Source organism: Epinephelus lanceolatus, chromosome 14, assembly GCF_041903045.1.
Source record: "Epinephelus lanceolatus isolate andai-2023 chromosome 14, ASM4190304v1, whole genome shotgun sequence".
Lineage (NCBI taxonomy): Eukaryota > Metazoa > Chordata > Actinopteri > Perciformes > Serranidae > Epinephelus > Epinephelus lanceolatus.
The window spans coordinates 29,407,436-29,433,908 of NC_135747.1; the positions used below are offsets into that span (position 1 = coordinate 29,407,436).

Genomic DNA, 26,473 nt, shown 5'->3' on the forward strand with positions numbered 1-26,473 from the left:
TTTGTCCTCCTTTGTAAGATTGGCATAGTAATCAACCACAAAGCTTCCTGTGACATCATCCATCCACTGAGTGAGAGCATACAAGTCGTCCAGTCTGGTCCCGTTGGTCAGTGTTTACTTGTTCAAGTAACACTCACGGTCCCGGAGAGTGAGTGATCTGACATGGTGCGTTTGTAAATTCAGTCTGATGCTCTACACTAAAATGAGAGCCCTGTGGGTCGAAAAAACTGAGCGTTATATTTTTATATGAATTAACGAATGGTTAAGTTAATCACACGTTCACTCTGCTCAGAGTTCTGCTGCTCCGTCTCCCCAGTCAGAGTGCCCAGAGAGTGCGGAGCTCTGGATAACTGATGGTACATTCTGACGGCATTACGTATTTACGAACAGTACAGTTTGTGCCAGACTATTTCTGAATGCACCACTTGCATCATCTTCCTCCATTGTCTAAGACAACAGAACATGCTATCTAGGCTTGGCTAATGTCTGTGGAGAATTGTTTTGCCTCTAGCCCAAGAAAGGCCTTACTGTTTCCTAACAGTAAAAGGGCCTGTACACCACAAAGACTACAGCCAATGGCCAACTAGCAGCTATGTAAAAAGAAATAACTCTCCATACCATCAGGCGGCAGTAATCTGTATTCATTGTTCAAAAAGCAAAACTGGAAAACAGACAGGACTCAAGGATTCAAGATGCTAGTTAGCAAATTAGCATATTACAACACAACCTGATGTTGAAAGAGCAAATTAAATATTTGCCATGCACAATTACGAATCATTTGTGCTGAAGAGCCCAGTGGCTAAAAACGTAATCTTACGTAACAAATTTGTTTTGATCTCCGCCCTCTTGACTTTAGCAGTTTGTTTGCTTCCCTAACTTCCATTTCTCTTCTTGCGCACTGAGCTGAAATCCCCAATCAGAGGGATTTTATCCACCGACAGACTCCGCCAACAATTCAGCTGCTGAATCGGCTAACAAAAAGTCAAAAGGGTCACCACTAAAAGTAAGGCGACAGATGTCCACCGATGGCCAGACATTGACCAACCGCCAACCATTTGCTTTGTGTGTCAGGTTCCTTGTGTTTATGCTATTTACGACCAAGAAGGTATTCTGTAAAAAATAAATAAATAAATAAATAAAATAAAAAAGGCAGAATTTTGACTTTTTTTTATTATCACTGGAAATTTTTATAACTTTTCAACCTAAAAAACATCATAATTAGGAAGCCATTTTAGGGTGTCACACAAAAGATCTACCTGTAGATCCCCTTTAATGTTAATTATCTGGGTCCTAGGAATGAGTTCACATCACCATTTTGATCTAAAAACGACAATAAATTGTAACCTTGGCTTGCCATATATCAGATTCTGACGGCATTAAAGCCCTTGAAATTTAGCAGCAAATATGAAATTGTCAACATTTATATACTTTGGGGCCCCAAAAACCACCAAATTTGCACTTTTTCCATTTTCAAGGGCCATGATTAAAAGTCTGACATATCCTTTATGTTTGATTGTTGCTTATTTATTTGCAAATTGAAAATAGATTCCTAAAATGTAAAACCAGGGGTTTTAAGGTAAAAACTGGGTTGAAGATGGGGGCACAAGAGGGCAAGATGAGTTCCAATCAGTTTATTTTTTAGCATTTATTATTAAATTGACTGTTGACTCTATTCTTCCCTTTTTCATACATTTACTATTTTAGAATCCTAGTTATCTTAAAGTCAACAGTATAACTGGAAGAAAAAACAGTTATGTCAAACCTCTGGCTGTCTTTGTTGGTTGTTTTAACATGGAGGCGTATGAGACTAAATCCTTTATTATGATGGATAATTTGTGTTTTCTGTACAGCCTCCAGTTGTCAGGGATAAAGCTGTAGCGTCAGTGCCCCCATGTGGGCACAGCTTCTTCTTCATCAGTGCTCTCTTCCTTTTAATCTAGCTGTAATATATCAGAAGACTTGTCCTTGTCAAATTGATTGACAGAACCTCCAATTAAGAGGCTGACAGCATGACATTTATGATCAGTTTAAATGATTTTGTCTTTGCCACATATATTATGTATATAATCTTAAATGCTATACTAGCATGCAACAATCTTATGGCGATACACATGTAATTCCTGTGTTCATGCAGGGAATATTGATGTTCCGATGTTTTTGTGTTTTCTAGGAGGTAGAGGCGATAATGGCAGCCCCATCATTGTGTTCCCAGAGTTCCCTGCATTCGGAGAGATCACCGATGGAGAGTTTCACAACGTGCTGACCTATCTGACGAGTGTGCCCAGGTAAAGTCCCTCACTGATACACACAAATCAGAGATCGTTGTATGTGATTTAACAATAGTCACGCCCCCTTTCTTACTTCTTGTATCACCACTGATTTTCCTCTATCTCAATATCCTTCATCGGCACTTTTTAAACACCATCCTGTTGTCACCAGCAACCCGTTTTCTTCCTCTTGATGCAGCAGCACAAGGCTGATAAAGAGTCTGTGTGGGGGGATTGATGTATTGAAGTAAGATAGGCAGATGAAAGTTTAGTTTATGAAGACACCAGCAGGTGGCAGTGGATACTTAAACACTGCTTAAAGATGCAGGCTCCAGAAGATTTGTGCAGTGGATGAGACAGCCACTGTAATCTGTCGGGGCAAAGTGATTCCTTTATTAATAACATGGCCAATTAATAATCCAGGGTCTTTATCAGCCCTCTGCAGACTGTCTTTGTCCACACAGATAGACCAGACCAGACAAGGGGGGAGGGGAAATACACAAAGCCATCCTTTTCTCCAAATGTTCCTCCCAAAAAACCAACCCATCTCCCATTTTTATGTATATTTTTATGTTGTTGTTTTTTATATTTCCTCACAGTTTAGTCTTGTTTCCTCTCGATTTAGCTCTCCCCATTAGCTGTCCCACGTTTCCGTCATCGTGCCCCATGACTGGCAAAGTGCATAAAAATAGAAACTGCAGCGATTCTGACTGTTTGAATCTGAATAATGCATACAGACAGCTGAGCAGAGCTGTGTCCTGGAGTGTTTATGCTTGTGTGTGTGATGAATTCACATGAACACCTGTTCAAACAGGCATGTGTCTGCTTTAAGACACACATGTGCTCATGTTTAATATGTCAGAAATGCCATTTTTGTGTCAATAAGTTAAGAATAAATCAATATTTCCTATTCCTATATCCTATTTTTAATGGGTTTTTCCATGTTTAAAAAACCTGCACATGCCAATTTTGGTGCAATAAGGGTATAAATTAACCTTTATGGTCTGACTGTTGAGGTTTCCAGTTATCTGAAGGAGGGTCATCCACAGAGGTGAGCCTCAAGCTGTTCTGAATACAGAGGCAGATGGCTGGAGCTACCTGAGGGACTGACACCCCTGACGGGGCGCACAGTCCACAGCCAGGTTCCAGTGTCCTACAACTGTGTATCGTGCCCTTCAGCAGCTGCTGCCAGTTTGAAACAAATACCTCTGGATCAATATTAAAGGCAGACATAATTTCTAATGTTGATTTCATCGTACCATATCTGTGCATGCTGGTTATCATATTATATATTGACTGTAAAGCTAAGATGTCTGCAGTGCTTAATTCATTTCATTTTTGGATCCTAATTCGTTTACTTAAGGCTTTGCATTTATAAACATGGTCTTTTATCAGACCATGTTCCCATCTCTCTCCCTTCTCATTGGCTTTGCAAATGCGTGCACGCATGGATGTGGCATTGCTGATTGGTTTTATGTTAAAAAGATACAGTCAACATGCACATATCCCAGAGCTGAAACACACTCTGCCCTCATGGCTTATTTAATCTGTTTTTAATTTAATATACCAGCGCTCTAATGTTCAAGTAGTCACCCTCTCTGCTCTCTTTAGTCCAACTGTGTGTGTGTGTGTGTGTGTGTGTGTGTGTGTGTGTGTGTGTTGCCACGTCTGCATATGCTTTCATGCAGTAAATTTCCCTCCTCACTGGATCGCCTGTGGGCAGAGCTTTTTCACAAGTCACAGCTTAACACTTAACACTGTCCTGAGAAATCCAATTATTATTAGGACACTCATGCATGTGCGGCAGCAGCATCACCAGGCTGTGTCTATGAATATTTGAATATTACAGTTTATATGTGAGACGGTGTCTGTTTATGATACAAAATGATAACTATACAAGACATTAAATCATTTAAAATGTCCATGTGCCCATTTCTATCCGTTTATACATTTTAAATTATCTGTCTTTTAGAACCAAAATTCTTGATTATTATTTTGTTTATTTTTAGGGTATAGTGTACTTCATCAAAATTGACATTTATTAAAAGCTAAAGTAAAATGTGCTATAGCCTAATTTAGTAATTTATAGTCCCAGTATGATTAAAATAGGCAATGAAACACAGAGCAGATAAAATCAAATACTGTATTATTTGTACGGCTGCATAATTTATCGAAATATTATCCAAATCGTACCAAAAAATTAAGAGCAAAAATTACCATTCCCACTAAAATTGTAATTCATATAGCAATGGCAGTGTCTCTTAAAGTAATTGCAATATCACTATCATTATTATTGTTATTTTATTTTCATTTTATTTATTTTTTTATTTTATTTTATTTTCATTTTATTATTTTATTTTATTTTATTTTATTTTAATTTAGTGTTTTATTTTTTTTTATTTAATTTAATTCAATTTTATCTTTTTAATTTAATTTGATTTAATTTAATTTTTGATTTTATTTTATTTTATTGTAATTTCATTTAATGTTTTTATTTTATTTTTTAATTTAATCTAATTTAATTGTATTTTTTTTATTTAATTTAACTTAATTTAATTTTTATTTTTATTTGATTTGATTTGATTTAATTTATAATTTATTTTAATTTAATTTACTTCAATTTAATTTTAATTGTAATTTTAATTTTATTTTATTTTAATTTCATTTAATGTTTTTATTTTATTTTATCTTTTTAATTTCATTTCATTTTAAGTTTAATTTAATTTATTTTTATTTAATTTAACTTTATTTTTATTCTTATTTTTTTATTTTGTGCATATCGTGCAGCCCTAATTATTTAATATTTATTGAAAATCAAATAGGGGACTAGTCGTGTGACACACACAACACACAGTTTGAGACGTTATCTTTCAGCGGTGACAGCAGTGTGCCATTTCATCCTGTACTTCACATTTTCTTTTTTCAGCCTCAGGTGCTCCATGTTCACCATAAACCACCCTCTCATCTCAGCAGCCGTAAATGTCTTTGAGGCAGTAAAAGCTCTTGTCCGCTGTCTTTCTCCTCCTCCTCCTCCTCCTCCTCCTCCTCCTGCTCTGCGGCTGAGATGTAAAGCAGTTTGTGTTCTGAAAGCCCGAGTGGCTGTGGATGATTGAGCCCGGAGCAGAAAAGTGGGGATGATGGAGGAAGCACACAGGAAAAGATGAAAGAGGGAAAGTGCAGAGAAAAAGGACGAGATCGCTGCTGTGAATATAAATATTACAGTGAGGTAAAGCAGAGACGCAGACATGATTAGCATTCTGTACTTTCCTAATTAATGAAATCCTCATGCTTACAGTAGCATCCTCTGTAGTCCTGCCCCTCCCCCCACATCTGTAAAGATCTGCTGACAGGCGACTAGAGCTGCTCATCACTGTGCAGTCATCCTGTGATAGGTTCGTTTCTCTGTGGCTCCAAGTGTCTCATTGGATGGCAGACAGATGCAGTGTGGAGGGAAGGAGGGGGGCACTGGCTGGATGCTGTGGTGGTCTGAAGCATTTGGCTCCCTCCCCTTCAAACAGTGCAGCACGCTGGGATCTACCTCTGAGACACATCCCCTTCTCCTGTGTTTTCATTTTGGCTTTATCATCCCAAGGACTGCTCTTTTTATCTGCTGCCACCCTGGTTATACAGAATGGTGGACATGAAGGAGGATACCTGAGGATTACTGGGATGTTTCTGCAGGAGAGGTTCTGGCAGTACTGAGGTACTCAGGCACCTTCGCTGTAGGTGCATCATGTTTAAGTACCCACAGGGGAGTCTGCCGGTGAGCGGCGGCTGTCACTGATTGTTGGCGGTGTGTAAACCACACAGCCCTCCTCTCTCCTGGGACCAGACAGGACAGCAGGGGGAAGAAGGGGGTGCAGTGGGAGAACTGGGGGCTGATGGCCAAGAAATCTGGAGGTGCTCCACGGTATCTCCTTTTATAGACTGCACCAGCTGTCTGAGAAGATAAAGAGCTGCATAACAAAACACTGAGCTGTGAACAAGCTCTTAAGTTCCTCCACTGTCTCAGTGTGCACAAGGCGACGGAAAACTACATGTATGTTTTATGTCTTTGTGTTTGCTCTTCTGTGTCCCAGAGTTTGTAGACCCAGGCAGTGTGAGGTCAAAGTTGATGTGATCTCTTCTCACCATTCATTGTGCTGTTAAATCAAGCTTCATCTATTCAGTGTACCACAGTTTCATTTGAGTTTAACATGTCGCCTCTCTGTGTTTTCCAGTTTGTCTTCAACAGGCGTGGGATTCATCCTGGTCATCGATCGCCGGCAAGACCGATGGGCGGCTGTCAAGGGGACCCTGCTTCGCATCGCAGTAAGTTGCTCTTTGTGTGAACACATGTGACCATGCACTTAATTTAAGGGTATACTATGCAGGATTGTAAACATGCTTGCCAGCGAGACAGACAGTAAATCCAAATCCCAGATGCACTGTCATTTGGCGTTTTGGCTCTCTATATTTGTGTCTTTTCAGCTGTGTCTCTTGGGTGCCTGCAGCTTACTGTCTGGCACCTGGTTGTTGCCTTTTAAGAAAGCCCCAATCTCATCTGAGTCCGCTGGGATGCGCACTTAAATGTTCCGCACACAGAAATTAAGATAATAGAGGCAGAGGGCAGAGTCTCTGCAGTGATAATTAAGAGGGATTACCTCTGTATGAGTCTATACATTGTTGGGTTTTTTGGGTTTTTTTAGGAAAAACCTGCGTAGTATACCTTTAATGTCTTTGTGTCTGTGTGGGGGTGAAATGAGAGGTCCCAGTTTTAAAGGCAGTGGCCTTGCACCCAAAGAAAGGGAGGCCAGAGAGAGCTGTTTGAGCGTCCCCGTCTCTCTTTCTCAGCTCACAGCACCAATATCACCTCCACCCTGGGGGGGAGGTTAATATGAGCCAGCCTCATCCTTGAACTCTATCCCATCACATCACAGCCTGCCATGTGTTTCCATAGCTACGGGGACAAATAAACAGTCACATGCCAAAAAAAAGGCAGAAGGAGAGGTTTCTTTTGTTCACTCGTTCATTTCAGTGTTATCACATCTGCATCAGATTGTTTACTATTGAGAAACAACAGATGTATTTACACACTGCAAAATGCCAAAACAAAATTAAGATACTGCTTAATTAATGGAAAACTAATAGTCAGTCTGGTTTTAGGACTCATGTTGTGTTTCAGGCAACACATTCTCACTCCAACCTTGTCACATATTGACGTTTGGTCCTGGACTTTCCACGTCCACATACGACGTGAAAGGTACCCTGGGTGCGTTGGTTGTTGACGTTCTGGGAAACCGTGTCAAGTTCTGCGTGTTAAATGCATTGTCTTCTTTCAAGATACTAAAATTTAACGTTTACATACAGTCTCTTTCAAAATAAACGCACAACGTCAGTGCAACACCAATGATTTACGTTTTTTTCCTTCAACAACAAAAGCATGTGGTTGGGTTTAGGAAAAAAGAATCTTACGGGACACAAACACCCCTGTCTTGGGTGAAAGTCGGTGTTTGTTGGAACCATCCACCACCTCTCCCGCCTTAACTTTTGTCCTTGTCCTGTCGCGTTTCCCCCTGATGCCGCCAAGTGCTATTAAACTATAACAGCAACCGGCCATGTATCATGCCAGCGTTTCTGAGACCGCAGGTCACTGCCCGAGCGCAAGGACTGACTTCGGAGTGTTATGTGTTATGTGCAATACATGAATGGCTGATGTGCAATACTGCTGTGTAGTATCTGTTTTTATAGTGTATGCTTTTCAATTCTCCTGGACTATTATTGTAAGGCAGCAATGTCTGTGCAGCTCCTGAGTCCGAGACGAAATTTCCCTATGGGGATAATAAAGTGTATCGTATCGTATCACACAGTATCGTACCATATCACATTGCATCGTACCCTATCATATAGTATCGTATCGTACCACATCGTACCATACCTTACCGTACCGTGCCGTACCGTACCGTATCATATCATACCATATCGCATTGTACCGTATCATATCGTATCGTACCGTACCTTTCCGTGCCGTGCCTTGCCGTGCCGTACCATACCGTACCGTACCATATTGCATCGCATCATACCGTGTCATACCATACCATACCGTATTGCATTGTACCGTATCATATCATACCGCATCATACCGTACCTTGCCATGCTGTGCTGTGCCGCGCCGTGCCCCGCCATGCCGTGCCGTGCCGTGCCGTACCGTATCGTATCGTACCGTGTCATACTATTCTGTACCGGATCGCAGTGTATCGTATCGTATCGTATCGTATCGTATCGTATCGTACCGTACCTTTCCGTGCCGTGCCGTACTGTACCATATCGCATCGCATCATACTGTACCGTACCGTACCGTACCGTACCGTATCATATCGTATCGTCCCTTACCTTACCGTGCCGTGCCGTCCAATATCGCATCGTATCGCATCATATCGTATTGTATCGTAACACCTCTTTCATTGCCACTTAGTGCTTCATCGTGCCTTTTTTTTTTTTGAGACAGAACTAATACTAGTCATGTCATTTATGTGGCTGAATAAAATGCAGTGGTGGAACATCAGAAGTAATCAGGGCTCTGCTTTTTTTTAATCTCATTTCAAATCTTCCAGTCTTCTCCTCTGGGAGCCGGTACGCTTATCTGTTCATCTGTGTTTTCTCTTAGAGGTGATAAAGAGCTGGCAGCTGTGTGTGGGGGGAGAATCACCCCAATCATCACACAATCTCACAGCATATTGCTTTTTGGTGCTAAAACAATTTGCAGTTGGCTAGCACCATGATTCGTGTTTTGTTAATGTGAGTTTTACCAGTTTTGCTAGCTTTATTTATATCAACATTTAGCTTCTATTCCAGTGTTGTACAGAAATGTTTATTGTTGATATACAGGAAACAGAAGAGTGTTTGGGTTGAACAGGTCTATGATTAACACCGATATACAAAAAGATGAAATGTCTGAGAGAGAATGGGAGATGTATACCGTCATGCATGGTCCCAAGAGACATGGTAGACTACATCACTCATTTCAAATTAAATCAAGCTTTAATAATCCCACAAGGGGGACTTTTACGGACTGACAGGCTGGTAATAGGGGGCATTCGTCCTCTTTGGAGTGATTCAGCCGGGCTGCTAAATGGATGATGAAACCTGGCACTTTTCAAGCTGCTGCTACTGTGTGTATTTGTAGCTGAGAATAGTTCATGAGCTAAATCATTGTATTGAGAGATACTGTCATGTATTCACTCAGCGAGGGTGTTCAGTCAGAGTGTATGTTGAGGGTGTGTGTCTGTGTGTGAGAGGATAAGTGAGGATTGAATGTTTTCGCTGTCAAAGGATTCCCTTTGTCTTTTTGTGCGTTAATGACACGTGAGCACACTTGTGTAAACATGTGGTTGTGTGAACGTGGGTCAGTGTGTTTTAAGGAAAAGCTGCCCGCTGCTGTGCTTGGCTGAGTTTGATCTGATGACAGACGGAAAGTGTGTTTGTAGACTGCTCCTAATTAAGTCTGCAGAGTTACTGTCGATCCCTAAAGCATACCCTCCTCCCTTGTCATGTATCTGGCTCTTCTTCGAGGCTTTGTGTGTGTGTGTGTGTGTGTGTATATGCATCTCTCAGCCTACCATTGACAAAGAACAAGTAGACCATGACCATGACTGCCAGCAACCACAGATCCAGGCAGCACGGTTGAATGGTTAGAGGCTACAGTATAAATTTAAAGGGAGAGGCTGGAGACATTCTGTTGTGTTGCAAAGGCGATGAAAAGACAAAAACCAACAAAGGCTTAGAGCATCTCTTAATAATTTCTGTCTCCTCTACTCGGTCTGTGGCCCTTCCCCCCTAAGCCCATTCATTCTTACTGAAGACGTAAATCTTTAATCATGAATACACAGTTTAATTTTTTAAAAGAGGCTACATAATTTTCCCAAACTGCTGGGCACTGCAGTTGTTAGGGATTATTACTCAAATAATCAAATAGTGTATTAGTCAGGGACTTTTTTTAACTACAAATTTGGTGTACTAGTGACAATTTATGGTACCCAGTGTTGGTAAGATTGACTTTGAACCAGTGCAGTGCCTGTTCGAAACGGGCGGATTGTATGGCCTCCGGTAATTCTGCTTGCAGCTTTCTCGAACTGCTCATTCAAACAACTTCACACTCAACACTACAGCTCTTTGGGTCCTGAGCAATACACTTGAAGTCCATGTCTTGCGATGCCGTTCTCGCCTTTTGCTAACAGCTAGCTATACCAGACTTTTTCAGGAACAAAAGCGTTCATTCTGAGAGTTAGATCACTGCTGCATATATGTAAACTTATTAACTGCTGATTGATCTGCTTCCTGTCTGTCTGTGACCATCACATTCCCCTCACTTGCGATGGTGGGCTGGGAAATCTAATCAATTAATCAACACATACAAACACTGCTGATTTCTTCCAGTGGAGCTGACATGAAAAATATCTCGGTTCAGTAAATGTCTGCTGTCAGTCAGCCTGGTGAAGGCAGTTTGGCCAGATGTTGTCCTCTCATCTCCACAGGACGGAACAAGAGCAGGTGCTTCTGTGGACAGGGTCGCTGAATGCAGGTCACTGTGGATTGAAATCTCCATGACAACATTAGTAACACTACCAATCACGTTGTGTGACAAAATATGATTCTGTCTGTGACATGACAGATTCTCTAGCTTGTGTGACATGAAAGAAAATTCAAGCGCCCTGCCATAAATCAGGCTTAACACCTCTGGTTTCTCTTTCTTCACCTGTTCTTGAATGTACTGTGAGTGATGGAGAGTGAAGGAGAGTGAGCCGTGCCCCCCAAAAAAAGGGGTTCCGTCTCATTACAACACAGTGTGCAGGCTTCATAACCCATATGTCCTGCAAATCTCAAGAGTTAGCACTTGATCCTCAGCATGGACTAAAAATAATAGACGTGGTTACTGTGACATCAACCATTGGTTTGTGGAATCCCATTTTGTTATAAAAGTTGAAATTAGCTATAGAGACCAAAACTGTTTTTGTACCAGGCTGTAAACATGTTTTTTTCTGCTGTCGAGTTGGGCATTTTAACACTGGGGTCTATGTAAATCGGATGAACGGTTGTCGAGACACCATCCATTTTGGTTGGATAAACTACAGTGCCCATGTTCATTGTAAAAAAGGACAACAGAGCAGTGTGGTTAATGTGTTTTTAATAGTTTTTGGACGACAGCAGAGCTATATGGCACAGAGGAATAAGTATATCGAGCTTTGGCTACACAAGAAATACTTGTCAATAGAATCAAATAGGTTTTTAATTTGGATGCTTTCATAAGGATAATATATAGACTCTTGCACAGATTTATCCTTCGGGAAGCCAGTTTCTGAGCATGCTGCACACCATATTCAAAACAGTTAACCATAAATATACTGAATATAATAGGTTTTTTTCTGTGGTAGCACCTACTACTACCATGTTGTAAAAACAACAGTATGCCCCACAATAATTTTCCTTTCTCCAGATGGCAAGTGACCGTTTTCACAGCGTTCCTCCTGGTTTTGGCAGGTCAACAAGGACAAACACTGAACTGATTTATTAATTCCATTAACCGTGCCTGTCCCAAGTGGTTTTTATTAACGAAGTATTCATTGTCATTTTTGCTTAGAGCAGCATTCCCCAACTCGCTCGGGAAGGGCGGCCAATCAGGCGAAGCAGCCGTTTAGGTCATTAGCTAATTAAAGTGGCATTAACAATTGCATTGCCTCAGGAGGGGAGATCAGTGTCCACCCTCAACCATCATCCAACTGCTATCCCAGCAGTACTTAGCCCGTCAGTGGGTGTCAGTCATGACTATTGAATTGGCATTTTATTGGTGCTACTGGCTGAGCTGAGCGTGTGGTCGCTACATAGCATGATAAATATGAGGAAAATTTACTGAAAGCATTTAGGAAAACATTTTACTTAGTTAGGATATCTTTGCTTTATGCTGAATGTGCTTTTTAGCAAGGAAGATTTTTCCCTATGCATCATTCCATACCAACTAATGCATCAAAGCTACGACAGCTGAAGTCTCAACATTGTCAGTGTGGCAAAGAAGACACCGAATCCATGTGTCTGCGTACATGTATGAGTTGGTTGTGACTTCCTCTACCTCATTATTCATGCAGAAGCAGCTTGGGGACATGAAGATTAATGTCCCTGCCACAGGACGGTGCCCAACATCCCCCACGTCTTTCCCATTCTCTTGTACACACTCCATGTACATGCTTTAATGTGTTTGAGTGAGAGTTTTCACATGGGATACAAAGGCAGGGATTAATTTACAGGCAGCAGTAAGAAGAGAACATGCCCTGCTGAAGTGTGATGGATAATGGACTCAGGGTGGAGGAGGGTACTCTCTACTGTATGGTGTATGTGACGGTCTCCATCCACTCTCTCATTTCAGGGCTCTTTCCCAGGGAACCTCCAGCTGGTTCTGGTTCTGAGGCCCACCACCCTCCTGCAGCGCACACTCTCTGACATCCTGTTCAAGTTCAACAAGGATGAGTTCAAGATGAAGGTGCCGGTGCGTACAGTAGAGCATTCACGATTGCTGCATTTTGCTAAACCAGTAGACTACTCAACTACTACCAAAAGTAGCTGAGTAGTCTACTGGTTGCGGGAGATATAGCATGTTTTTCACCCAATAACAAGTACATAGTGAGTATGTGAGGGAGATGATGAAGCCCAGTTTAAGAAATAAGATAATGACCTCCGTTCGGATGTCTGAGCTCCTTACCCTATCTGTGAGGCTGAGCCCATTTCAGCCGATTGTATCCGCGGTCTTGTTCTTTCAGTCACTACCCAGTCTCTTCCCTCTGTGCGCCCAATCCAACTTATACAAGAATCCTCATACTTGTACATAAAATACTAGTTAATAATATGATTATTATCAAATGATATGTATGTAACAGTGTCAGGTGTTTCTGTTTCAGGTGATCATGCTGAGCTCAATCACTGAGCTGCACTCCTACATCGACCGCTCCCAGCTGACCCAGGAACTCGGAGGAACACAGGAGTACTGCCATGAGAAGTGGATCTCTCACCGCACTGTATGTACCATGTATACACCACTATAGTGTTCAGCATGGACAATATCATACTGTCCCGCATTACAAGGCACTCTGTGAGTGAGATAAATGAATACATACAGTGAAATCAATACATGTAAAAGGTAAAGACAAGCTGGATGTGTCAACATAGTTACTATGAAAGTCAATAAATGATCTTGACATCATTAAAACATGGCCACTACTTAAGGATGAAACCTTCTATTAAAAAAACAACAAAATTAAAAACACTACTGTAAAAACTCCTCCACGGTATATTATATCGGCACCACCTAAATCTAAAAAATGAAGTCACTGCAAATGTTGTATTTTCCTCATTCACATCATGAGCGTCGCATGCTGACGATGTTTGTTTGGTCCTGTGTGCATCAGGCTATCGAAGGCTTTGCACTGATGGTAAAGAAAACGGCACAGACTCTGCAGTCGTTTGGAACCGAACTGGCTGAAACTGAACTCCCCAATGAGATCCAGGCCACAAACGTCCTGCTGAGCACACACACCACCAAGAAAGACAAAATGAAGGTAACACTGTTAACACACATGCAATATTAACACAAATATTCTTGTTATGTATACAGCATATTAGTTATGTATTTTGATTACATCTCTCCACCTGTCTGTGTGTGTCTGTCCTGTAGGAGGATCTGCTGGTGGCTTTAGGTCAGGGCAGCCGGCTGCTGGAAAGCATCAATGAACCTGTGGTGCGAGACCCCGACCACAACATGAACCAGGATGAACTGGAGAACCTGGCTACTGTGCAAAGGTCAGAACCTCTAGAGCTGATAAAGCTGCAGAACGGCTGCTAAAAACAGACTTTGATTCCTTTATGATCTGCTACGTAATCATCTGAAACATGATCACGTACTTTCACATAATATTTACAAAGCCATTTTTGATAAATAATCATCAGTAATGTGGATACAATGACAGAGTGGGTAAAGGCAAACAATAGAACAGCTACAACAGTCTGGTAGGTTCAGCATATTACATCACTTTACTGCAGCACAGCCTTTAAAACCAGGAAAAGACGACACTTAACATATCATAAGTGCAATATCGAAGGCAACTGGACTTGAGTTTCACTGGCTTTAAACTCTGTGTGGGTGTGAACCCTTAACTGAGTCACTGAGGTCACGTGAGCTCTCAGTTCCAGAGTCATTAAGGGCACATGTGAGTCGTTGACCCAACCGGCCATCTTGGGTGGCATTAGGGTTAGATGGGACCAGGTGAGAATGGGTGTTATGTCGTCTGGGGCAGAATCCCAAGACTGCATTGTAAGTGGGTGATAAATGGTGTCATAGGCCCTCCTCTGTTCAACGATGGTCGTTCCAATTTGTCGTCGATAGCTTCTTTCACGTGTCTTTCTTTCTTCTCTGGCCAAAACGTTCAGGATTGATATAGCACTTACGATTACCATGACCTGGATGACTGAAAATCTCCCCCGACAACACCTAAAATATTCCGATATCCAAACTCTAAGACAGTATCTAGTCTCAAATCACAGTATTGATATGATATCAATATATTGCCCATTTCTCGATATGATACAATATGATACGAGACAATTTGATTATTGTCTCTGTAGGAAGTTTGTCTTGGATTCAGGAGCTGCACAAGCATTGCTGCCTTACAGTAATAGTACGGAAGAAATGAGAAGCATACATCATAAAATGTATTGCACATAACACCAGCACACAACAGAGCACTGTAAGCAAAACACAACACAACCCCTAAAGCATCAAGCGACATTATTTATAGCGATTTTAAGACATACTTTTGTACTATGGTCATTTGCGATGGATCTCTGTCATTATTGGGGTTATTGTATTTAAACAGATAAATTAATAGACCTCTACTATCTCAAAACCATCATATAGCATAACTAGACATTTAAGATACACAGTGTGGTCATTCTCAGTGTTGGAGTGAAGATATAGCGTGATCCTTGTTATTTGTCACATTTCACAGCATCTAAATTTATTGATTTGATCCATGTACCAAAGTCTAAAGCCAGCAGACCTTTGTTTTGTTTATTGTTGTCTATGGCAGGTGGTTTGCTCACAGCTGCTTCTGCTCAGCTGTCAGAAGAGTTTTAATAATAGTTGGCGAGGCAGTGTGCTTTGAGGTCAGTCAGTGTGGTATTTTAAGCAACACTAAGGGCACTGATTCCCATGTCAACAGGCATTAGCTCTACGTAACGTTCACATACACACAGGAAAGATATCCAGATACCTCAGTCATTATCTCCACTGCATTTTCTACTCTATTTATTCCTATCCTCACTGCGTTTGGTCCACTCTCCTGCCTGTCTTTAACAATCTACCTCTTCCTGTCCTCATCTCCTTCCCCTGCTCCTCCTTCAGACTGCTCTCTCAGCTGGACGAGACAGAAAGGGCTTTCGATGAGTTCTGGGTGAGGCATCACACCAAACTGCAGCAGTGTCTCAAACTGCGCCACTTTGAGCACAACTACAGAGAGGTGAGCTGGAGCCACTTAGCTCAGGTTAAATAGCAGATACATCCTAGACTCCGACAGAGACCACGTGACTCCTTTTAAACCCTGGAAACTGACTGTGGTGTTTCTGCTGCAGGTGAGGGCTCTGCTGGATCAGGTGTCTGAGAAACTCGCAACCTTCTCTGAGGTGGGGATCAGCCCAGCCCACGCTGACCATATCTTCTGTGAACTCACCACCTATGAGAAGAGAGTCTGTGTAAGTGATACCCAACCAGTCACAGTTAAAGCTTTGTCTGAAGCTTGGCATGAAGACATGAGTAATATCTTTGTAACAGCGTTTTTTTGTATTGATTTTGATTGTGTCTGAATAACAAGTTAAGTGTTATGTACGGTTATGGTCCTTTACTTACTTACTCTTCTTATTCCTGGATTCATTATTTTTTAATGTTCTGTACATCCTTTTATGTGAGCGAATATCTCAGGAACACCTTTAGGGAATTTTTTCAAATTTGGCACAAACGTCCACCTGCACTCAACTCAAATTTATCTATAAAGCACATTTAAAAACAACAAAATGCTGTACAAAAGGAATAAGATGCTAAAGACACCACACATGTAGAGACACACACAGGCACACATCAGAGAAAACCACATCAGGGGGACTCAGACGCTAATGAATAAATGCAGGTTTGGTGCCTGGACTTGAAGGAGTCAGTGGTGGGGGCGGATCTGATTGGGAGGTGGATGCTGGATGCAGTTTGGGGACAGACACAGCAAAGGCACGATCACCCCTGAGCTTCAGTCTGGAGCGTGGGACAGCCAGGAGCCCCAGGTCAGCTGACCTGAGGGACCTGGGCGTAGAATAGGAGGTTAGAAGGTCTGTGATGTAGGATGGGGCTTTGTACACAAACAGGAGAACCTTAAAGTCAACTCTCTAGAGATACTAAAACAGGTGATGTTTTAGACTCAAGGATGAACTGTTAAAGGCCACAGTGACCTCATAAAACAACATTTTTGGCCATAATACAAGAGTTCATATGCTAATTATGACATAATTTCACACAAATGTCTAATAGGATAAAATTATGGAGTAAAGACATTTTATATCTAAAAGGTCAAAGGTCAACTTCACTGTGACATAATCATAATATACTTACTGCAAAAACACTTTTTTGGCCATGACTAAACGTTGTAACACAGGAACAGAAGGGGAGACATTAATCAGATACTGAATTGGTGACACTGATCTTGGGAATTCACCATGAACCTTCTGGAGAACTTGGCTACACATCGGATCCCCTCACTGTTTGACTGTAAACATACCCTTCAGGTTCCTTATTTTTGAGGTGTTTAAAAAAGGTTCGTTGTGTTGCCATCCAGTGTGTGAACCTTGTCTTTGCAAACTTTGATGATAACTGTTTTTAGCAGTGTGGCTTTTGGAAAAACCAAACCAGTTCCATATTACCAATGTCAATTTTTGTTAAGGGACCAACTCCTCCTTGTTGTCAACTATGCTGCTACATTTCCAAATACAAAGGAGGAGGGACTGCCGGGTGTGTGTATGAGCCGTACAACTGTTTTGATATAAACTGCATTGTAACACGATAGTAACGGTTTCTCTTTAAAGCAGATCATGGAGACATTTTAACTGTTCATGATCTAGTATCGTCATATCACCTACCCCTAGTTCTCTGAACCAATTTATTTTTGGTTGGAATGCCCCAAACCAGGGGTGTCAAACATACGGCTCGGGGGCCAAAACCAGCCCACCAAAGGGTCCAATCCGGCCCTCTTGATGACTTTGCACACCTGATATTGATGCACCTGTAAAGGCTGAAATGCTGCCTCAGAGGCTTTTCCACCCTGACCAGAATACATCTCTTACTGTGGTCATATTTAAAGATATTAAACATTGTGTACAATATTGTCAGCCAGCTGCTTCAGTCCAAAAGAATCTGCATCAGACTTCTGTCTTTAAACAGTATGGGTGGAACCCTGCTGCTGAGGCACTGACAAAACCTCAGACTGTAAATGATTTATAAGGCAGTGGATGACTTCACCTGCTTCTGCAACAGCTTCAACTTTAGTGGGAAAATCATGGAAAAAAATCACATGAAATGAAAAAGAGCAGTTGACTGACTGAATGTGGAAAAACTGAGACATACTGTTGAATTTGCACAATTTTTTCTGATGATATTGCAGGCTGTTCATCATGTGTTTTGCAAATGGAAGAACGTTTTCAGAATCTTTACGCTAAAAAAGGGGAAAATCTGAAGGTGTTGTTATTTATAACTTATTATGTAATGGTTTTACTGGTCCAGCCCACTGGAGATTAAACTGGGCTGTATCTGGCCCCTGGGCTAAACCAAACCGTTCAAAATTATGCATGCAAACTGGAATAGAAGCGGTTCCCTGTTTATGGTAAAGTAAAGTCAGACATCTTGGTTGCAGCTGGACACTGCACTCAAGAGTTAAGACTGTTGATGTCAAGTACTTTACAGCTACAAAAACACACAATCAGTACTGCAAGACTGTCTGAAAAATAAGTCAAAACAAACAGTTTTTTTACAGACGCCAGGCTCATCCACATATGAAGGATTTAGTAAAAATGATTAATAGTTTGAGGGACGACTTAATAACTGTGACTGCGTCCTGGTCCACAGGAGGTGCTGGACAGATCTTCATCACTGGCTCGTGAAGGTGATGAACTGATCCAGAACTCCCACTATGCTGAAGACTCCATTCAGCCCAAATGCACAGAGCTCCGATCAGTCAGTGAGAATGTGAGCAGCAACCTGAGGGCCAAGAAAGACCACCTCCTCAAAGCCATGGAGCTGCACCACTGTTTGGAGAGGGTAAGAACAGAAGACACACTCCCGCTGTAGTTCCTTTATCTCGTTATCTGTTTTTTACTGATTCCTCCTCTGCTGCTCTTCTCAGGCTTCTAAATGGGTTGATGATGGTATTTACCTGCTGGCGTCTCAGCCGGTGGACAAGTGTCAGTCACACGAAGGGGCGGAGTTAGCCCTGAAGGAGTTGGAGCGCTACCTGGAAAACGCAGGCCAGAACCAACTGACAGACCTCAGTACCATCTGGAGGGAATATGAGGCAGTGCTCAACCAGCAGTTCAGGGTAAGATGACCAAACAAAGAATAAATGAGTTACATAGACAATATACAATAAATAAAATGCTGACAGAAAAAATCCTCAACGTAACTTCTGTGCATCAGGACCAAGTGGAGAAGGTTTTCCAGAAGCAGGTGTCCATGCAGGAGATGTTTGACAAGAGGAGGATCAGCCTGAAGAAGCTCGCAGCCAAACAGACCAGGCCGGTGCAGCCGGTGGCCCCCAGACCTGAAGCCTTCATCAAATCCCCCCTCAGCTCACCTGGTCAGTCTCCTCTCAGCCACACCTGGAGTGTTCATTCCACACAGTTGAGAGCCTTTTAGAGGCCTTTACGCTCTTAATTCTTTGCATGACCTTAATGTTATTCACATTATGTATAGCACATAAATGTCAATTATCAGACTCTACATTTAGAATATTTTCCACAGCCCTTTAACTCTTGATAAAGCTTGTACTGTACTTTGTTAAACAACATGAAAGCTACATTTTATAAAGTAGAAACAACCCAAATGATCAAAAAAATATTTTTAAAAAACAGCAATATTAATCACTGAATTTCAACAGTTAAACTTGATTAATTGCACTTTTTATTGCAGGTTTAAAATTCCATAATTTTGTGTCTCAAAACAGTTTCAGAGTCCTTATTAAGAAGGTGAAACAGTTCTTACCAGAGTGTTTTAATTCAAAATCAAATGAATGCAAAAAAAATGTACTTTATGATCTTGACTTTTAAATGTATTTCTTTCAAATCAGTGCTGCACTGCTACAACAGTGTGGTCGAAGAGACAAAATAGCAGCATGCAATTACCGCCCTAAGAGTGTAGACCCATTTTTGTCCTTTTGGGTGGGGGCAGGGGATGTTTTTGGGGAGACAGCAGGTCAGTGGTATATGACACATAGGAGTGGTATATATCACCTCAAAGCTGGAAATCTGAAGATGAATTTGAGATGCAGTTTAGCACTGTGTGTGAAGCTTTTCTAGTCATAAATCTGTAATAACTTTGCATAAAAAAGTGCATTGTCTGTGCCCATAACTGTGTGGCACTAACACAAAGTGGACATGTCTGTAGAGGGGGGACGCGTGGACACCCACAGAACCCATTTTCGTTCAGATATCTTGAGATGAGAGGTCAAGGGACCTCTGTGAAAATGGCCATGCTGTTTTGTAATTATGCCCCCTTTCTGAGAAGCTAGCATGACATTCTTGGTACCACTGGAATTCTTCTGGTTTCACATGATATCAGCATCATCACTGTGGCCTTAAAAATCATCCATTTACAGCCTCTGAAAATAAGCAGCAGTGAAAATAGCAGCATGCGATTAATGCGATATAATGCTTCATGTTGGGACCATTAACAAGTTAATGCTGACAGTAGGGCTGCAACTAACGATTATTTTCATTGTCGACTAATCTGTCGATTATTTCTTCGATTAGTCGACTAATCATTTTATCAAAAAATGTGTTAAAATGTTGAAAAATGTCGGGTCTGTCTCTCCCAAACCCCCAAATTATGTCATCTTGTTTCATACTTACGCCAAAGGGTTTTAGTTCACCGTCATGGGGGAGTGTGTAAAGCTGCCAATATTTGAACGTAAGAAGCTGCAATAGGAGTATTTTGGGGTACGTTTATAGTACTTTTCTATGAAAACCGATTAGTTGACTACTAAAATAGTCACCAATTATTTTAATAGTCGATTAGTCATTGATTAGTTGACTAATCCTTGCAGCCCTAGCTGACAAGTAGACATATATATTTGTTGTTCTATAGCCTGCAGACAAAGTTGATAATGTTAAAAGCCCAGTTAGAAATGACACAATATAATTATGAAGATGTCTTTTAAATAACAAAAACACAGTCATAAATCTTTGATCTTTGTCATTCATAACTGGACTTTTAACGTTATTAACTTTGTCTTTAGGTTATAGCACAACAAAGAAACCATTTCACTGCCTACTTCCTTATCTGCTTCTACTGATGTCAGCAGATGGATGCAACATATGTTATTTCCCCTACATTTATTTTGACTCTCTTCCTCCTCCTCTTCCACAGCACACAGAGCACAGCACGAGAGAAAGAGCTCCGAGACAGACTCTGGGAACAACTGTGAGAAAGTGAGTGGAGTATTCTGTTTGTACCTTCACACTGTCTATCTCTAAAATTTGTATTGTCTGCCTCTTATCTTATTGACCCGCTGTCTGTTTTTTCCAGGGAAATGGCCAACTGCAGAACTGTGACAGTAACAGCAGACATGCCTCCCTGTCAGAGGAGGAGGAGAACCTGGCAGTGCTCAGGAGGTGAGGGATCAGCTGTGGCTCTTTCATCTGTAATCAAATTACGCAGCAGATGGACTGTGTGAAAATGGTTATCTCATTATCTACAGAGCTGTGCATGTTTTCTGAGTGAGCCTGCAACAAATTCTTTATTTGATCTCCTTTCTACCTGTCTCACTCTCTCCTCGTCTGCAGGCACGTTATGAACGAGCTGCTGGAAACTGAGAGAGCCTACGTGGAGGAGCTGCTCTGTGTATTACAGGTGTTTACTCGCCCCATACAATGTTTATTCCTCTCTGTCTTGTGCCTTAAATTTCATGTTTCGATTTGTGTGTTGCAGGGATATGCCTCTGAGATGGACAATGCAGCCATGGCTCACCTCATCCCTGCTCCTTTGCAGAACAAAAAGGAGGTTCTGTTTGGCAACATGCTGGAAATCTACCACTTCCACAAGAGGTGAAGGAGCGCCATCTGCCTGTCACTGATGGTACTGACATGTTGTCAGCCATCAAAGCTCCATCTCTTTCATGAATAACATGATTTTGTTGTCTCCAGGACGTTCCTGAGGGAGCTGGAGCAGTACACCGACTGCCCAGAGCTGGTTGGAAGGTGTTTCCTAGAGAGGGTGAGTGAATTATGAGACTTGAAGCGCAGAAGATGTGCAAAGAAGTTCATTGAATATAAATTGTTTTCTTCATCTTCCTCTAGATGACAGACCTGCAGATCTATGAGAAGTACTGTCACAACAAGCCTCGCTCTGAGAGCCTGTGGAGGCAGTGCTCAGACTGTGCCTTCTTCCAGGTACAGTCAGCACCGTCAGGTTTTTGAATACATGTTCTCCTCTGTGTTTTGTTGACAATTCTTTTCTTGTTTCTCCATCAGGAGTGTCAGAAGAAGCTGGAGCATAAACTGGGCTTAGATTCCTACCTGCTGAAGCCTGTTCAGAGGATTACCAAATATCAGCTGCTACTAAAGGTATTAGGCCAGGAGCCAGCTACCTTTTTTTTCATTATTATTTCCTGTTAACATATAAAGCCTTGGGCCATCACACGTTGATGACGAGCACCCCCAACTCAGAACTGTTTGGTCTCAGGGGGCCCAAAACCCCTTTCTTGGGGACATGTTGATCAACATTTCGATCAACCCAACACGGCCTTCTGACATCATCAGTGTGCTGCTCCTGTGCTTCTTTCAAAATTCCTTTGTGCTTCTTCAGAGCTAAGCAAGTTATCCAAATTTAAAAGTTAATACAATTGAACAAAATCCTTGTAAGCCACTGCAGGATTAGGGAGTTAGCTTGCTAACTAGGTTGGCTATGCTAACGAGTAGTCTTGCTAGTAGGCTAGAATATTGTTCACTAACTTTTCAGTTGCAGATTCCCACAATTAACACAGTTTCCCTCCTTTTTTCCATCTTGATCCAGGATAGATTTGGTTAGGTTTATCCAGAACCATCATCATCATCATCACGCTGGTTCTGGGTAATATGTTTATGTCGACATCAACAAGTGATGGTCCTGATCAACATCATCGATTCTATCCAGGATCAACATGTTGATGATGGTCCTGTATCACTCTAAACAAATCATCCAGGGTCAACATGGCGATGATGGCTTTGGATCATCATGAATAAGTTATCCAGGACAAATATGGCAAAGATGTTTCTGTATCAAACACATTATGCAGGATAAAGAGGACGATGATGGTTCTGGATCAACAAACATATTATCCAGGGTCAACATGACAGCGGTGTTCCTGAATCAACACGAGCACTGCAATCTTGCTGGCGGGAAAATGGAGGGAAAATGTGTCCTTCACAGGTCTTTGCAACTGCAAACTGACGTTATCTTTGCTCTTAACGTTAATAAACAATATTTTAGCCATTGTCAAGCTTACTTGTTAGCATAGCCTACCTAGTTAGCAAGCTAACTCGCTAACCCTGCCATAGCTTATAAGGCTTTCGTTCAGTGTTACTGAGAATTTTGTCCAATTGTTCTATCTTAAATCTGTAAAACTAGCTTAGCTCTGAATAAGCATCAAGGAATTTTGAAGCACAGGAGCAGCACACTGATGATGTCAGAGGGCTGTGATTGGTTGATTGCAATGTTGGTCCTGGAATGTGATGTGGGATGTTGATCCAGGAGCATGTCCTACTTGACAAAATCACATCTTGCAATGGCACAAATAGTCATACAAATATGAAATTTGGCAAGATGTATTCTGACACAAAGTGGAATGTAGCAAAATAAGATTCTGGGGCTTGCTGCCATTTTATTTGAAAATATCACATGCAACATCCCCAAAAAAACAAAAAAAAAAATACAGTTTGTTTAACAAATTCTCATCAAAAGTTGACATGTTCACTGTGTTTCTCACTACAGGAAATGCTGAAGTACAGCAAGAGCTGTGAGGGGGCCGCTGACCTGCAGGAGGCACTTACCGCCATCTTGGGCATCCTCAAGGCTGTCAATGACTCCATGCACCTCATCGCCATCACAGGATATGAGGTGAGACTTTAACAGGGCACAGGCTTTGTGAATCACATAACAGACGCTTTAAATGGGTCAAAATAAAGACAGAGAGACATGCTGAGTGTAGTGTTAGAATAAGACAGGAATATTATTACAGTAAAAAAGAGAGCTTATAGCGTCACCATCTCTTTCTTTTTTCAGGGTAACATGAGTGAGCTCGGTAAGCTGCTGATGCAGGGGTCATTCAGCGTGTGGACGGAGCACAAGAAAGGTCACGCCAAGGTGAAGGACCTGGCCCGTTTTAAGCCCATGCAGAGGCACCTCTTCCTCCATGAGAAGGCTCTGCTGTTCTGCAAGAGGAGGGAGGAGAATGGGGAGGGCTACGAGAAGGCTCCATCGTACAGCTTCAAACAGTCTCTGAGTGTGAGCAGCTCTACGGTGATAGTGTTGGGAATGATACTGCATGTATGTCAATTTGTATTCATATTTAGAAAATTAATTTTTACCTTGCTTATTTTTTCAGATGAGTGCTGTGGGCATTACTGAGAATGCAAAGGGAGACAACAAGAAGTTTGAAATCTGGTGCAACTCCAGGGAAGAGGTCTATATTGTTCAGGTATGTTAACACATACAAATTAAGTCTGTTGATATTTTACTTTTTTTTACTTTTGTCAACAAATCCCCAAAAATTTACCCAACCAATGGCCATGTACACTTGGTAATATCATGCATCACGGGCGGACAAGTGGACAGCTTCACGTACAGACATTTGAATGTCTCCCTCCAGTTATCAGTGGTAAGCATACAGCAGTTTACACATTAAGATTTGTTTAAATGTCTCGTTTCAGGCGCCCTCGGCTGAAGTAAAGACCACATGGGTAAATGAGATCAGGAAGGTTTTGACAACCCAGCTGGAAGCCTGCAGAGGTACAAAGAGTGTGTACTCTAAAACCTATTTGTAAATTTAATGTTCACACTTATATCCATGTTTAACCAGAAACACTAATATTTTATCAGTGATAATGAAAGCAAAATCTTGCAAAATGTTTCATCATTGGTGTTTTGAAGTGGTTGTTCTCCCTCTCTGTGATTCTATAGCCAGCCAGCAGAGGGCACCAGACCAGGTTTTCCAGTTCCCCCCTGTGCCCAGTGGGACCGTAAGTCTCAGGTGAGTCTGTATTCTCCACTTCATCTAATTCAATCTCACAACTCAAAGGTACAGTTTGGTTTGTGGGATTATTTCCAGAGGCTGTTGAAGCTTCTTATGCTCCACTTTTGTTCGTCTACAGTCCGTTCAAGTCGGGTCAGAAGACCTTGAAGAAGGGAGAGGAGAAGAAAGCTGAGCCCTGCAGCCCTGATGCCAACTCCTCTTCTTCACCAAAGCCCACGGGAAAAGGTGAGTAGAGGAACTGAGCCTTTAGAGCATGTTATTGTACAAACTGCACTTATTGTGTACCTCTGTGACTAAGCCATAAATACTTCACCCCCCAAATGACCATCTGTATATCAAGTACTCACCTTGTGTTGAAAAACAGAGATGTATTAACAGATTTAACACAACATGGGTTGAGTAACTGATGTACAAATGGTCGTTTTAGGGGTGTATCATTGCTTTAACTTCTGTCTTTCCCGCTGAATCATATAACTTCCCTTTTTATTCCTTTTCTCCCTTCACACTTACTTAACTTACCCTTCCTTCCTTCTGTTTGCCTCTCCTGTCTCTTCCTCTGGGTCAGATGAGGCTGTGATAAGCCCTACCTCAGACAGAGCTGCTGTGGCAAAAAAGCGCTTTACTTTACAGGGCTTCAGTAACCTCAAAGCTCAGAAAGGTAACTGCAAGCCATTCAGTCAATGTCATCATATCCAAAATATCATCATCCTCTGCATTTATGAGAATAAAATGTTTATTTCTATTATGAAGAAGTCAAAGAATTTTGTTGTGTCTTTTAAAGAATACACTTCTTTGCCTTCTTGCCAAGAGTTAGATGAGAAGTTAGATATCGCTCTCATGTCTTAGAGTGGTATCGATCTTCTCATCTAACTTACAACAATTACTTTAACTCAAGTCTCTAAAGGACAAAATGAATACAGATGTCATCCACTTCAAAGATGTTTGGTCAGTAGGTCAAACACTGCATGCTTCCCTCCACAGAGTCCCCAACTACTGATGATAAAAGTTTTACGTTACCATCCATGACCATCTTCCTGTCAGCAGGTATCACACAGCTCTAGACCCTGATTTTATTCGGTCAGGCACAACGCCTCTTTCAAATCTTTGACGCTTCATAGTTGGAAAAGCACAGGTGTTATTAATAACATTACCAACAGCTCTGTTCTGTTGAAGTGTCTCGGTAAGGCTGGACTTTTAAAAAGACAATCACATCAAACCAATTTTAGGCACTTTGAATCAGCGCCCTGTATGATTTGGGATTGATTTAAGATATTCTTGAGTACCTTAAAGTATATCCATCCATCCATTTTCATCCACTCATCTGGGGCTGTGTCGTGGGGGCAGCAGGCCAAGCAAAGCACCCCAGACATCCCTCTCCCCAGCAATGCTTTCAGCTCCTCCTGGGGGACCCCAAGGTGTTCCCAGGCCAGATGAGATATGTAATCCCTCCAGCGTGTTCTGGGTCTGCCCCGGGGCCTCCTACCAGTGGGACGTGCAGGAAACACCTCAAACAGGAGGCACCCAGGAGGCATCCTGAACAGATGCCCGGACCACCTCAACTGACCCCTTTCGATGTGAAGGAACAGCGGCTCTACTCCGAGCTCCCTCCAAATGTCCGAACTCCTTACCCTATCTCTAAGGCTGAGTCCAGCC

General features: G+C 41.7%; 1 protein-coding gene across 9 annotated transcripts in view; it reads left to right on the top strand.

The window, feature by feature from the left end:
- mcf2lb (mcf.2 cell line derived transforming sequence-like b) overlaps positions 1-26,473 on the top strand; it is a 54,248-nt gene that overhangs the window by 19,927 nt on the left and 7,848 nt on the right. For 4 of the 9 annotated variants that reach the window (XM_033617626.2, XM_078174593.1, XM_078174587.1 and 1 more), the window contains exons 3-28: positions 2,171-2,285; positions 6,488-6,578; positions 12,664-12,783; positions 13,193-13,309; positions 13,700-13,849; positions 13,966-14,090; positions 15,691-15,805; positions 15,918-16,037; positions 18,445-18,636; positions 18,722-18,913; positions 19,012-19,171; positions 20,959-21,020; positions 21,118-21,203; positions 21,375-21,441; positions 21,520-21,635; positions 21,735-21,804; positions 21,888-21,980; positions 22,062-22,154; positions 23,560-23,685; positions 23,851-24,072; positions 24,173-24,265; positions 24,498-24,576; positions 24,748-24,817; positions 24,939-25,045; positions 25,386-25,478; positions 25,802-25,864. In XM_033617626.2, coding sequence (XP_033473517.2) covers positions 2,171-2,285; positions 6,488-6,578; positions 12,664-12,783; positions 13,193-13,309; positions 13,700-13,849; positions 13,966-14,090; positions 15,691-15,805; positions 15,918-16,037; positions 18,445-18,636; positions 18,722-18,913; positions 19,012-19,171; positions 20,959-21,020; positions 21,118-21,203; positions 21,375-21,441; positions 21,520-21,635; positions 21,735-21,804; positions 21,888-21,980; positions 22,062-22,154; positions 23,560-23,685; positions 23,851-24,072; positions 24,173-24,265; positions 24,498-24,576; positions 24,748-24,817; positions 24,939-25,045; positions 25,386-25,478; positions 25,802-25,864 — 2,937 coding nt within the window. Of the gene's footprint in view, positions 1-2,170; positions 2,286-6,487; positions 6,579-12,663; positions 12,784-13,192; positions 13,310-13,699; positions 13,850-13,965; positions 14,091-15,690; positions 15,806-15,917; positions 16,038-18,444; positions 18,637-18,721; positions 18,914-19,011; positions 19,172-20,958; positions 21,021-21,117; positions 21,204-21,374; positions 21,442-21,519; positions 21,636-21,734; positions 21,805-21,887; positions 21,981-22,061; positions 22,155-23,559; positions 23,686-23,850; positions 24,073-24,172; positions 24,266-24,497; positions 24,586-24,747; positions 24,818-24,938; positions 25,046-25,385; positions 25,479-25,801; positions 25,865-26,473 lie in introns of all 9 variants that reach the window. The other 5 variants (XM_078174594.1, XM_078174592.1, XM_078174591.1 and 2 more) reach the window with 3 other exon arrangements.